Raw genomic sequence first — 15,518 nt, forward strand, 5'->3', positions numbered from 1 at the left:
AGACTACTTTGCGGCTAGGAGACTACTTTGCGGCTAGGAGACTACTTTGCGGCTCAGAGACTACTTTGATGCTAAGAGACTACTATGCTGCTAGGGGACTACTTTGCTAGGAGACTACTTTGCTGCTAGGAGACTACTTTGCGGCTAAGAGACTACTTTGCTGCTAGGGGACTACTTTGCTGCTAGGAGACTACTTTGCTGCTAGGAGACTACTTTGCGGCTAAGAGACTACTTTGCTGCTAAGAGACTACTTTGCTGCTAGGAGACTACTTTGCCGCTAGGAGACTACTTTGCGGCTAAGAGACTACTTTGCGGCTAAGAGACTACTTTGCAGCTGGAGACTACTTGCTGGAGACTACTTTGCTGCTAGAGACTACTTTGCTGCTAGGAGACTACTTTGCTGCTAGGAGACTACTTTGGCTGGAGACTACTGCGCTAGGAGACTACTTTGCGGCTAAGAGACTACTTTGCTGCTAAGAGACTACTTTGCGGCTAGGAGACTACTTTGCTGCTAGGAGACTATTTTGCGGCTAAGAGACTACTTTGCTGCTAGGAGACTACTTTGCTGCTAGGAGACTACTTGCGCTAGGAGACTACTTTGCTGCTAGGAGACTACTTTGCTGCTAGGAGACTACTTTGCTGCTAAGAGACTACTTTGCTGCTAGGGGACTACTTTGCGGCTAGGAGACTACTTTGCGGCTAGGAGACTACTTTGCTGCTAGGAGACTACTTTGCTGCTAGGAGATTACTATGCTGCTAGGGACTACTTTGCTGCTAGGAGACTACTTTGCTGCTGGAGACTACTTTTGCTAGGGGACTACTTTGCGGCTAGGAGACTACTTTGCTGCTAGGGGACTACTTTGCTGCTGAGACTACGCTGAGACTACTTTGCTGCTAGGAGACTACTGCTGCTGGGAGACTACTTTGCTGCTAGGAGACTACTTTGCTGCTGGAGACTACTTTGGCTAGGAGACTACTTTGCTGCTAAGAGACTACTTTGCGGCTAGGAGACTACTTTGCGGCTAGGAGACTACTTTGCTGCTAAGAGACTACTTTGAGGCTAAGAGACTACTTTGCTGCTAGGAGACTACTTTGCTGCTAGGAGACTACTTTGCGGCTAGGAGACTACTTTGCGGCTAGGAGACTACTTTGAGGCTAGGAGACTACTTTGCGGCTAGGAGACTACTTTGCTGCTAGGAGACTACTTTGCTGCTAGGAGACTACTTTGCTGCTAGGAGACTACTTTGCTGCTAGGAGACTACTTTGCGGCTAGGAGACTACTTTGCGGCTAGGAGACTACTTTGCTGCTAGGAGACTACTTTGCTGCTAGGAGACTACTTTGCGGCTAGGAGACTACTTTGCTGCTAGGAGACTACTTTGCGGCTCAGAGACTACTTTGCTGCTAAGAGACTACTTTGCCGCTAGGAGACTACTTTGCGGCTAGGAGACTACTTTGCGGCTAGGAGACTACTTTGCGGCTAGGAGACTACTTTGCAGCTAGGAGACTACTTTGCGGCTAGGAGACTACTTTGCCGCTAGGAGACTACTTTGCGGCTAGGAGACTACTTTGCGGCTAGGAGACTACTTTGAGGCTAGGAGACTACTTTGAGGCTAAGAGACTACTTTAGAGACTACTTTGCCACTAGGAGACTACTTTGCGGCTCAGAGACTACTTTGCGGCTAGGAGACTACTTTGAGGCTAAGAGACTACTTTGCCACTAGGAGACTACTTTGCGGCTCAGAGACTACTTTGCGGCTAGGAGACTACTTTGCCGCTAGGAGACTACTTTGCGGCTAGGAGATTACTTTGCGGCTCAGAGACTACTTTGCGGCTAGGAGATTACTTTGCGGCTCAGAGACTACTTTGCTGCTAGGAGACTACTTTGAGGCTAAGAGACTACTTTGCTGCTAGGAGGCTACTTTGCTGCTAGGAGACTACTTTGCTGCTAGGAGACTACTTTGCTGCTAGGAGACTACTTTGCTGCTAGGAGGCTACTTTGCTGCTAGGAGACTACTTTGAGGCTAAGAGACTACTTTGCCGCTAGGAGGCTACTTTGCTGCTAGGAGACTACTTTGAGGCTAAGAGGCTACTTTGCCGCTAAGAGACTACTTTGCCGCTAGGAGGCTACTTTGCTGCTAGGAGGCTACTTTGCTGCTAGGAAGCTACTTTGCTGCTAGGAGACTACTTTGAGGCTAAGAGACTACTTTGCGGCTAGGAGACTACTTTGCTGCTAGGAGGCTACTTTGCTGCTAGGAGGCTACTTTGCTGCTAGGAGACGTCCCATCCGTTGCCGGTTAGCGGTAGCAGGGGGCCACAGCGGGCGGGCTGAGTTTGAGCTACAGCTAGCTGCTCACTGAAGGCGCTAGCTTGTTTACTCCTGTTTCATTTGTCAATCTAGATCGGAAGGCAAATATATTGGTTCAAGTTGACCGAGATGAAAGTTTGGCAGGACTGTGACATCTTTCTTTCCCCCTCCATGTCCCTCCCGGGCCCCCGTAGTCCAGTGAACAAGTGAACAACGACATCCTTGAATCTGAAGGCAAATTCTCCAAGTGCCTTCTGGGTAAAATGAGTAAATCCAGCATGCAATGGGCAGATCATTTACATGTTGTTAACTCTTCCAGAGAAGCAGTAAAGGTTGGCTGCGTGCCAAGTGCAAGTCTGAGTAGTTCCTTAGAAAAGAGTTCACTTTTGTTTTCATGAGTCATAAAGAGCAAGAGCTAAACGTGACGATTACATCCGAGTTTAGAGGGAGCTCTGACGCAGCAGCCGAGATGAATGGCCTCCATTAAAAAGATGGTGTGGATGGCTGGAAGTGGGCTAGTCTGAGGTACTTCTCCACAGTAGTTACAGTCGATGTCTATGTGTACAGATTGTAAAGCCCTCTGAGGCAAATGTGTAATTTGTGAGAATGGGCTATACAAAATAAACTGAATTTAATTGTAGAAACACAGGAGTACCAGCTCAGCAATGTCCTGTTGAACATGTAGTTTAGACGCCCAGAAACATCCGTCTCAGTTTAAGTGTACGCTATGTTTCCCTTTCCTTTCCTGTCAGACGGCCTCTGACGGGGAGCGGAGGCCGTCGTCCACGCTCTCTCTAAAGACACCACACTCTTCCACAACAGTCTGTATCGTTTTTGTGAATGAGTTTTAAAGGGTTTGTTCAGATTCAGTCACTATTGATGAGCCGTTGTATGAACTGGGTCTGATAACCCTCAGTCTCCACCAGACGTATATGAAGTTATAACAAAAGACTTTCTACACTTTTGTCTCCTAAACTTATTTTAAATGAAGTGAATAAAATTATTTCATACAGCCTCAGACTTGGTCTGGTCCAGTAGCCGTTGGTGGCAAATGGGATCAAGATAGATAGATAGAGCGATATCACTCAATGGCTTATTGATTCAGCTGTAGCATTTCAGTGGGTAAGAACAGATGTACTGTACTTGTAAAGAGCTTTAACACTGCATGACATCATTCACCCATTCATGGGAGGAGCTACGGTTCCTGAAGTCCATCAGGAGTAACTGACATTCACTCACTGTAGAACAGCGACGGGAGATATTCTGAGGTTAAGTGCCTTGCCCAAGGACACATAGACATGGTCTAGTGGGGATGGGATCGAACCACCGATCCTCTGATTGAGGGACCACTCTGCTCACCACTGAGCCACCGACGCTCAGGGGGGTTATTCCCGGTTCTTGAGCTCTAGTGTGAGCCTTTGCTTGAACTGAATGCAGCGGAGCTTTCCATGTGGAGTGGTGTCTGAGGACCTCTTACCTTCTTATTACTGAGTGCGAAGCTTTGGTCAATGAACGGCGATGTGTTAACGGCCTGCAGGAAACACTAAACTCAAAGTGTCTGAGCAGGAATCGAGTGGCTGAGTATGAGAACTTGAGCTGGCAGACATCCTCGCTGTGCACAGCTTTGTCCCATCCAGTGACACGAGAACCGGAGGAGGCGTTCCACACACACGCTCACATGCACACACACACACACGTGCACCCCTTTTGGACCAGAACCAGCTTTTCACTCCCACACACTCCAGAACTGTGGCCCGACTCACACACAATGGGGCCTTTGAGAGACGCTCCTCTCTTTGAGCACAATGCTCCGAGCAGCTGCGATGGCCTCTGCCAGAAGACACACACGTGTTGGTGGTTCTATACTCGTGAGGACCACTGACACAGTGCACTCGCTAGCCCTTAACCGTCACGACTAAAAACCTCATCTCAATTTAAACTTAAACATAAAGTGAGGACCTGCAGAAATGTCCTTACAGTGCAGAAATGTCACCACTGTGATATTTGAAAAATGAATACACACACGCACGCACACACACACACACACACACACACACACACACACACACACACACACGCACAAGAATGACACTCGAGTGACTTTGGAAGCAGGACAATTATTCTACTTTCAGTGCTCAATGACAGAATGGTTAGCCTGTACTCAAGTGCAGATGTTGCTCTGATTGATTGAAATTATGCTAATGATCATACTTTCTTGGCTCATTCCCCCTCTTCCTGGTCTCTTTATAGACGACGCGTCGGCGGACGGCAGCGCTGACTTCCCAGACCGAGCTTCCACGATGGAGGTGCGTCTGCAGGCGCAGGAAGACGAGATCACGCTGCTGAAGTCCTCGCTGGCTGACGCCCTGCGCAGGATCCGCCTCCATGACCAGCTCTTACCGTTACTGAAACAGCAGCTCATTGCAGGTGAGGGAGCTTCATACACTTCAGGTACATTGGGGGTGACCACCAGGGGGAGACTCCTCTGGTTGTATAGAAGTCTATGCTTCATGTGTTAAAGCTGCATTCTCTCTCCTGACCACCAGGGGGAGACTCCTCTGGTTGTATAGAAGTCTATGCTTCATGTGTTGAAGCTGCATTCTCTCTACTGACCACCAGGGGGCGACTCCTCTGGTTGTATAGAAGTCTATATAGTGACTCTACTTCTCTATTGATGTATTCCCTCAGTAAATATTGTAAACATGAGTTTATTAGTCATCATTTAGTACTTTATGGTCATTTAGAGTCAATCATCTCCACAATATTGTACATTAGATTGTCAGTAAAGAAACCTCACACTCCTACGTTTTGCTCTTGGCTTTGCCTTGTATGTGCAGATTGGTTTATGTAAATGAGGTCCCATCAACAGCTTGATGAACATGTGATGTATTTAATAGTTAATCAAATGATTTATTCCAAAACACACACATTTATGCGTTAAAATAAATCTTAATGTGCAGAGACCAGCAACTCAATACATTGGCCCTCATCTCCTCACACTGGCTCTCAGCTTCGGGATGCTTTAATTGGGTCCAGATAAACAGTAGAAAGACCTTGGATGATCTAATCTTAACGAGACGCGAGGATTCAGTATTCAGTTGTAGATTATCTTTATTTGACGGTCTCGGTATACTTCAACTGAACTAGATGAAACCGTGTGAGGTCCAGACCCGTGTTTACCGGTTCTATTGAAGCATCATAGAGAGGGGCAAGGCCCTGTCTCTCTTTGAAGGTAATTGCATTAGTATGCACTCTGTTCTCATGGAAAGAGATGAAGAGAGGAAGAGAGCTTGAGAGAGACACCTGCCCCACCACTAAAGGGTCATCTTCACCAGCCCTCAACTAAATATCATAACTAGATATAGTCTAGTCTCTTAGGTACTTTACTGATGAGCTGATGACAAATTTTTTGGATTCGTACAAGTGACGGACATCTATCAAATAAAGTATTGTGATGGGTTTTGAAACTAGGGTATCAGCATCAGAACATCACCTGTGGTTCCCCCCAGCACCGAAGGGCGAGCATTCGTGATATGTACGTAATATCCTTTATCCCTCCTGCTCCTTTATGAGGACACACACACACACATTAACCCCAGCTGGGGCTGATTTATAATCAGCCACCAGCTGAGGTCGATTAGAACTGGACCCGACATGGTCCGCCCCCCCAAATGGCTGTCCATCAGAATGTAAATGTGATCATCTTTCGTATCTTTCGTCCCGCCCAGTGAATCCAGGTGCTGCTCGAGTGCTGAGCCAGGTGTGCTCCTCTGATGGTTGCAGAAGACTTTCCTCCAGCTCAGCAGTGGATGGGGTCCACTCTGCTACCAGGTACTGGACCGACAGCCGGGGCCTTAGTTCCCTTCGTGAATGGCCATAGTGTTGCTACACACGTCCGTTCAGAAGCTCGTGACATAAGATGTGAAACCTTTATGACTCTTCCGTGTTGACATCAACCTTTTTATCTCTAGCCAGCCGTCAGACAGCATTGTGACCAATGGCCACTCGGGAAGCCCGGTGCCCATGACGCCGAAGCCCAGACCAGCAACACTGGACAGGTCAACCCAGACGGAGCCCCCCCTCCCGGGGCCGGACGACGGGCCGGACCGGGTTCCTCTCCACAGGCGTGTCCAGAGCCTGCAGCTGGAGGATGCCCTGCCTCCGGGGCAGCCATTGGCTGAGGGGACTCGGGCCAAGCTCCACCGCGTCCCCGGCTTGGAAGAGGAGGAGGAGGAGGAAGATGACGAGGGAGGGGAGCAGGAAAAGGAGCTGAGTTGGACGTCGTCGGTGGAGGAGCCCATCCAGCCGACCACGATCCGAAGCCTCCAGAGGGAGGACTTCCGGGACGGGAGCTGCTCCCCGGAGCTGCTGGGCTCGGCCTCGGTCAGAACCTCGGACTCCAACCTCAGCGCCCGCTCCGGCCCGCTGACCCGCATCCAGGAAGGAGAGAAGAAACCGCTGTGGGTGATCGCCACCCTCACCACGGCCGCCTCCATAATCATGAGATTGATTCGCATGGCTTTTAAGAACTAATCCAACACATGTCTTGATTCTGTGTTCCTGCAAAGCCCGTTGAGCTGCAAGCCAGCCGATCCACGGGGTCCTGTGAAGCTGCGTTCACAGCACAAGCGTTGCCAATAGTTCACACGAGTTGATCCCATGAAGCTAAGTCAACGTACAGGCGCGAGTGGTTCGATTGACGCAAATTGTGCGTTGAGAATATTCAACTCAAGTTTTTAATATTTAAACGTTGGCGAAAAATTCACCCGACGCCGAGTTGTGAGAGCCAATCAGAGTCGAGCTGCTCCTCTGCTGCTCTAGTGGAGCTGAAGAGACATTCAGACTAGAGGTGAAGGTCACCGAGCTGTGTGAGCCGACGGGTGATGTCATGTATTAATATATATATATATATATATTAATACATGACATCACCCGTATTAATGTTATGAACCCAAACACGAGGGCGTTCCATGTTCAGACGTGTGTGTGATGTCCTTAACAAGTATAAAGCAGAACTAGTGGTTAGTTCTTCATGGTGGATGAAGGAGATGATAACTGTTTCCACGGCGTAAAGCCACAGAGTTAAGCCCCGCCCCCTCTAAGGCTCAAATGAAGCTAAAAGCCACAAATAGTCAAGCGAGTAAACTCACGTGCGTATATATTCTCAACGCTTTTGGTGTGAACGCGGCTTTCGGGCCGTGAACCCGGTTGGACATGTTCTGTCGTGTGCTGTCCTCTCCTCGTGTTGGAGCGGCGAGGGGAAACATAATGAACGCCATCTTGTCCACTGAGTGATCCAGGATGAGACTCACGGCACACCGAGCGGAAACTCAGCTATGATTACATCATGCCTACACCTCAGCTGTGATTACATCATACCTACACCTCAGCTATGATTACATCATGCCTACACCTCAGCTATGATTACATCATGCCTACACCTCAGCTGTGATTACATCATACCTACACATCAGCTGTGATTACATCATACCTACACCTCAGCTGTGATTACATCATACCAACACCTCAGCTATGATTACATCATGCCTACACCTCAGCTATGATTACATCATGCCTACACCTCAGCTGTGATTACATCATACCTACACCTCAGCTGTGATTACATCATACCAACACCTCAGCTATGATTACATCATGCCTACACCTCAGCTATGATTACATCATGCCTACACCTCAGCTATGATTACATCATGCCTACACCTCAGCTATGATTACATCATGCCTACACCTCAGCTGTGATTACATCATACCAACACCTCAGCTATGATTACATCATGCCTACACCTCAGCTATGATTACATCATGCCTACACCTCAGCTATGATTACATCATACCTACACCTCAGCTATGATTACATCATGCCTACACCTCAGCTATGATTACATCATACCTACACCTCAGCTATGATTACATCATACCTACACCTCAGCCATGATTACATCATACCTACACCTCAGCTATGATTACATCATGCCTACACCTCAGCTATGATTACATCATGCCAACACCTCAGCTATGATTACATCATACCTACACCTCAGCTATGATTACATCATACCTACACCTCAGCCATGATTACATCATACCTACACCTCAGCCATGATTACATCATGCCTACACCTCAGCTATGATTACATCATGCCTACACCTCAGCTATGATTACATCATGCCTACACCTCAGCTATGATTACATCATGCCTACACCTCAGCTATGATTACATCATACCTACACCTCAGCCATGATTACATCATACCTACACCTCAGCCATGATTACATCATACCTACACCTCAGCTATGATTACATCATGCCTACACCTCAGCTATGATTACATCATGCCTACACCTCAGCCGTGATTACATCATACCTACACCTCAGCTATGATTACATCATGCCTACACCTCAGCTATGATTACATCATGCCAACACCTCAGCTATGATTACATCATGCCTACACCTCAGCTATGATTACATCATACCTACACCTCAGCTATGATTACATCATACCTACACCTCAGCTATGATTACATCATGCCTACACCTCAGCTATGATTACATCATACCTACACATCAGCTGATGGAGGAAGATTAGGGGGCTCGACTGGACAGATATTTCAAGGATATTTTGAAACTGCATATCCTTCCGTAGGCCATACGTCAGAGTTAGTATCCATCAGAGGAACCTCCAGAGAGGTTCTCCAGAACCAGTTCCCTGTAGCCACACAGTGGGCTGATGGTTCTGTTAGACACAGGATGAACTGGGCTCTGCACAAACACACTGATTGTTTTAATTTGTGTGTGTGTGTGTCTGTGCTTGTTTATCCAGATTTATACATTCAGCATTTTATTTAATAGTAATAATAATATTGTTTAGTTGTAAAGCACTTCTCATTCAAAAAGCATCTCCGAGTGCTTTCATATCAGTAGCAGAGTGTTTTGGGGGGAGGGGGGAGGGGGGGGCGAGTTTCACTTCCTCGATCCGTGGCCAGTGATGCAGAAAGACGACAAATATTAGTTTTCACTTCCTCTGTTGACGCTACTGTCACAACGGCACACCGTCAGAAACCATGTGTGTGTGTGTATGTGTATGTCTGTGTGTGTGTTGCAAGAAACTGTTAGAAACAATCAGAGTAATGCTGTTTTGTCAGTTTGAGGGCCAATAAGAGTACTCTAGTCCTAACCAGGAGTTACGGGTCATTCCCGTTGAGTCTCACACCGAGGACACTGAACTCAGAGTTGTGTTTAGTTGTGTTTAGTTCTGGTTAGTTGTGTTTCGTTGTGTTTAGTTCTGGTTAGTTCTCTTTAGTTCTGTGTCTGAGAGGGAACAAGATGACATTTCTAAAACTCAGTGTCCGTGAACACGTTCAGAGGATTGTAAACAAACCTCCATGTCAGCCAAACTCGTTTCAGCTGCTTCCTGCTGCAGTCGCCTCAGTATCTGGTGAATCCACTTCTCCTCTTCTGGAGCTACAGGTGGTGTGAGAGAAGACTGGAACATCCCAGGAGTGGATCAGGGTCACGCGTGTCATGGATTTGGGGAAGTTGACCTGAGACGTGTTTCCCATCACATGATCTCTACACACTAGATCAATGGTTCTCCAAGCACAAAGTAAATATGTTGTATTGAACCAGATTGATCCTGTTGGAAGGTTGAGGATGAAGTCGATAAACAAGTCCCATGATAGCAACACACACACACATGTGTCTGCGTGTACGTAGTTTCTACATGCAGGATATCTATGCACCACCATTCTGCATCCCTAACCAGTCGGGTACCTCGAGTGTCTCCAGGGTTCTTTTCATAACTTCGTAGGGTGTTCCCCGTAGTGAAGCTCCTCACCCTGTTATCACGGGGCCGGGGTCACGTTAAGTAACCCAACGGTTCCACTGGACACTGAAGCCGGTTTCTACCCTGCGGTGTTCCAGGGTCCGTCGTAACAGTGAGAAGCTGGGGAACCCGGAGCGGCAGAGGAAGCGTCTGGACAAGAAGGCGGCGTCCTCGGTCAACCTGCTCACCCGCTCGCCGAGCCTGGACAGGTGAGCCGCCACGCCGCCGCCACACGGCTCACTGTGCTCACATGTCTCCCCAAAGAGCCACGTGTTGGACCTCTGGTGGCCCTTACGAATTATTATGCAATCACAATCCCATATAAAGCGACTAACTTCTTGAATTCAGCTCATATTTCTTATCTCACGTTGGTTTTCTGTCTCCTCAGCCGAGCTAAGGAGATGATCGCCGCTGCAGGTGATGTATCATTCTATTTTTTGTTCATCTTTTATTCCTGAAACTTCGACCACCATCACCGAGGGATTCAATTTACATACACTACCGTTCAAAAGTTTGGGGTCACTTAGAAATGTCTTTATTTTTCAAAGAAAAGCACTGTTTTTTCAATAAAGATAACATTAATCAGAAATACACACTATACATTGTTAATGTGGTAAATAACTATTCTAGATGGAAACGTCTGGTTTCTAATGAAATATCTCCATAGGTGTATAGAGGCCCATTTCCATCAACTATCACTCCAGTGTTCTAATGGTACATTGTGTTTGCTAATCGCCTTAGAAGACTAATGTCTGATTAGAAAACCCTTGTGCAATTATGTTAGCACAGCTGAAAACAGTTATGCTGGTGATATAAGCTAGACAACTGGCTTGAAGTTTGAAGAACAAAATTAATACTTCAAATATTAATCATTATTTCTAACCTTGTCAATGTCTTGACTATATTTTCTATTCAATTTTCAATTTATTTGATAAATAAAAGTGAGTTTTCATGGAAGACACGAAATTGTCTGGATGACTCCAAACTTTTGAACGGTAGTGTATGCTCAAGATATTATTTAAGACAGAATCTTGAAGACTAGATTGAGAATGAGATTTTTGGCAAATCTCATAACGTGCTGTGCTGGGTTCATGGTGTATTTCTTTTTATTCTTCATGCATTGATTGGAAGCCCTTAAAACACATTATTTTTCAATCAATTTTTTAATGCGCACAAGTTTTGGTTATTTCACAGAAGAGATTTTAGTATTTATAACTTTTGATTCTATGCAAAAGAAGCACAGCAATGTGTTCCCTCCAGTGCTGCCTGCAGGGTAAGAAGTATCATCCTGAGAGAAATATAAACACGTTGCAGAGATGTTGTGATGAGCATCGTGAGCATCGTCTTGAGCCCACGCAGCGGCTCACTGGTGCACAGCGAGAGCGGCGCATTCCCCAAAGAACCACACGTGTGGTTAGCGTAGCTTTATTTGATGAGCGTTGGCCTGCAGTCTGGTTACGGTTAGTCTGCTTTTTAGACGCTCACTCTCACGTTGTGGAGGCCAAGCAAAAGAAGAATTCTGTGAGTCCGTTCAGGAATAGTTTTTAGACTATCTGGATGGAAGACGCTGCTCGTCCTGAGATCATTTCAGCACCTCAATAACAACTCATTTACATTTTTACATTTCTATTCATGTACAAAATAAACGAATGAGATAATACATGTTAATTTATATGACGGTAGGCATATATGCTTTACTTTAGACGGAGCCAAGTGAGCCATTTCCCACGCTTCCCGTCTTTATGCGAGGCAGGGGCGCATGTAGGATTCAAAGCAAGGGGGCGGGATGTCTGGTGAAGTCTGGTTGCCATTGTTAGAGACACAATGTCACGGTCCTAGTGATATTGTATGCTCCTTTGGACTCTATCACTGAGATAAAGATGAACTATTTCAGTGTCAAATTTACCATTCAATGGGATAAAACATTATAATAATATATTTTAATGAAAAGAATAGAGAGATGTCAATAGTTATTTCTTGTATTTCGAATTCTCTCGTTTACACTCTCGCTCACTGGAGAGTTTCTAACTCTTTCATTGCTAAAGTAAAGCTAAATGTAAGCAGGTAACAATCATTAACAACTACCCATATATTTTATATATACAGGACTGTCTCAGAAAATTAGAATATTGTGATAAAGTTCTTTATTTTCTGTAATGCAATTAAAAAAACAAAAATGTCATGCATTCTGGATTCATTACAAATCAACTGAAATATTGCAAGCCTTTTATTCTTTTAATATTGCTGATTATGGCTTACAGCTTAAGAAAACTCTAAAATCCTATCTCATAAAATTTTAATATTTCCTCAGACCAAGTAAAAAAAAGATTTATAACAGCTGAGTGTTTGTCAAGGCTCAGGAAACCCTTGCAGGTGTTTCGAGTTAATTAGACAATTCAAGTGATTTGTTTAATACCCTACTAGTATACTTTTTCATCATATTCTAATATTTAGAGATAGGATATTTGAGTTTTCTTAAGCTGTAAGCCATAATCAGCAATATTAAAAGAATAAAAGGCTTGCAATATTTCAGTTGATTTGTAACGAATCCAGAATGCATGACATTTTTGTTTTTTGAATTGCATTACAGAAAATAAAGAACTTCATCACAATATTCTAATTTTCTGAGACAGTCCTGTATATATATATATATAGTCACATTATGTAACTACCTGGACCTACAGCTCACTCTGCATCATTTACTTTGAGCTGACCTCATTGGCTGTCATTCAGAGACATTACTTGAGTGAGACAGCCAGCGCAGCAGCCTCCCCCAGGTCCTAGTGCTCGGGGGTTATATCATTAAAGGGTACCTGTTGAGATCGCGAATATGTAGCCAGATCAAAAGATAATGTGTTTCTAAAGGTTATTCATGCACTGACGGTCCAGTATTCAATAACAATACGTAGTTTAGGCTGTTCAAAGTCCCTCAACTCCGACAAGCTTCATTGCACTGGAGCTTGAATATGGCGCAGGTGGTGTGACGTCACATCGTTGAGAGATCGACAGCCAGCCACAGCGGATGTGTTCAGAAACAAATGTAAACAACGTCGAGCGCTCGCAAACAAATGCTGAGAACTTGATAATAATATAGAAAACGGGCGAAATATGGACGATGAAAGATTGTCAGATTCAGCAACTGGATACTTGTATGAACCATTAAAAGCAGACTATCCCCATTTAGTTAATTGTGACAGCGATAGCGATGATTCTGATGAAGTTGATGCCGAAGGACCGCCGGTCCAGATGCTTCACCGTGCGGACCGTGCACGCAAGTCGGCGGACGTTTGGTGCAGTTGTGGGAAATGTGTGCCACAAAAAACAGACATAGAGTGCATTTGTTGTAAAGAGCACGAACTTATGTCCGATGATATCGTGTCATTAGACCTCATCTGCTTCACACAAAAGCGTGAGCTTGATAGCTACATGGCGCATAAGCCAGCGCTGGAGATGTCTTTCATTGATGCAATGATCGGCCGACATGTTCGGGGTCTGCACCCGAGGGACAACTGTCAAATCGGTAAGTTTGCCAGTTGTTTCATGTAGGCTAATTTGCGATCACCAGAGTTGGTGTGATTATTACTAATATTCTGAATATATTCACCTTTATGTGGCTCCGGATTGGCTGAATTCCTTTCAACGACTCTACGTCATAGTGACCTTTGACATGAGTAAATAACTGGCAAGATGTCTGCGCCCTGAAGCGTTCACGGACTCGGAATGTTGACAAAGAAATGTAAAGCCTCGGGCTATGCGTGACTTGTTGACAATAGCGGCGGGGAAAATATGATTTATTTGATGCGCCTAATGGATGTAGCACGTTGTTGTTTTGGGCTACAGGTACCCTTTAAGTATGATGAAAGGCTGTTGGATTGTAATTTGAAGGAGGAGAAAACATAAGGTCCTGTTCTGTGTCTACTCGGTGTCTACTTTGTCTCCTCTGTGTCTTCTCTGTCTCCTGTCTCCTTGATCGTTTCATTCCCTGCACCTGTCCTCAGCCACTCTCGTCTCGTTACCGTCTCATGTCGTACACCTGTTTCCCCCCCTATATATTGTGCCACTCTTTCCCTTGTATGTTGCTGGATTGTTGTCTTATTTCCGTCGTCCTTTGTTTTGTGCATATTCCTGATTCTGCCTGTTTCTCAGCCTGCACCTTTTTTGGACCTTGTAGTTTTTATTGGTAAACTTTTGCCTCATTAAAGAGCGCCTTTTGTTATTCACGTTTAGTCCTGCCTGTTTCTCTGCGCATGAGCTCCTGCACCTCGCTACCCGTGACGTCAGGCGTGACAAAACCAGAACGCACTCACATATGTAGCCCCTCTAAAATAGGCCTAACGACGCCCCTGATGCTAGGCTAGGCTATATAAGCTAAGCTAGGCTATTTTACGTAAAGCGGAGTGTTTGAATAATAAAATATGCGTAAAAAAGAGTTGATATATTACATGAAAGCCTATTCCCCAAAAGTTATTCCAATAGTCATATTTCTATATTCGTCATGTTCGTTATAAAACTATTATTTACATAAAGATTGCTAACATTACCCACCACAAGCTAAGTAGAAACCCACAGTGGATTGAACTGACCAAGGTGGGGCTGACGGCGCATGTATGTTTTGATGGATTGTTTGTTGGATTGAATTAAAGTCGATAAAAAGAGCCACGCCATCATCTCGACATGGAGTTCTTGGAGCCTTAGCAACCCAAATTCATCCTGAACCCTGAATCAGAAACACACATTCTGTGGCGGCCTTCTCCTTCGATAACTGCCGACCTTAAAACTTCAGCTCAACATCCAACTGAAAGCCAGCAGGTCATTTGGAGGCTTTCTTTACTCCACCAGAAGTCTCACTCTTTACTCCACCAGAAGTCTCACTCTTTACTCCACCAGAAGTCTCACTCTTTACTCCACCAGAAGTCTCACTCTTTACTCCACCTGAAGAATCACTATTTACTCCACCAGAAGTCTCACTCTTTACTCCACCAGAAGTATCACTATTTACTCCACCAGAAGTATCACTCTTTACTCCCAGAGAAGTTTCACTCTTTACTCCACCAGAAGTCTCACTCTTTACTCCCACAGAAGTATCACTATTTACTCCACCAGAAGTCTCACTCTTTACTCCCACAGAAGTATCACTCTTTACTCCCAGAGAAGTTTCACTCTTTACTCCACCAGAAGTATCACTATTTACTCCACCAGAAGTCTCACTCTTTACTCCCACAGAAGTATCACTCTTTACTCCACCAGAAGTATCACTCTTTACTCCACCAGAAGTATCACTCTTTACTCCACCAGAAGTATCACTCTTTACTCCCACATAAGTATCACTCTTTACTCCACCAGAAGTCTCACTCTTTACTCCAC

At 45.3% G+C, this 15,518-nt stretch overlaps 1 protein-coding gene across 1 annotated transcript in view; it reads left to right on the forward strand.

Annotated features, from left to right (window-relative positions):
* The window catches only part of eml3 (EMAP like 3), a 95,130-nt gene that overhangs the window by 48,239 nt on the left and 31,373 nt on the right, over positions 1-15,518 (forward strand). Inside the window, exons 2-6 of the mRNA XM_056442205.1 lie at positions 4,557-4,733; positions 6,035-6,137; positions 6,278-6,766; positions 10,253-10,363; positions 10,543-10,571. Of these exons, the coding sequence (XP_056298180.1) occupies positions 4,557-4,733; positions 6,035-6,137; positions 6,278-6,766; positions 10,253-10,363; positions 10,543-10,571 (909 nt within the window). The remainder of the gene's footprint in view (positions 1-4,556; positions 4,734-6,034; positions 6,138-6,277; positions 6,767-10,252; positions 10,364-10,542; positions 10,572-15,518) is intronic.

This window comes from Pseudoliparis swirei, chromosome 21 (genome assembly GCF_029220125.1).
Source record: "Pseudoliparis swirei isolate HS2019 ecotype Mariana Trench chromosome 21, NWPU_hadal_v1, whole genome shotgun sequence".
Taxonomy (NCBI): domain Eukaryota; kingdom Metazoa; phylum Chordata; class Actinopteri; order Perciformes; family Liparidae; genus Pseudoliparis; species Pseudoliparis swirei.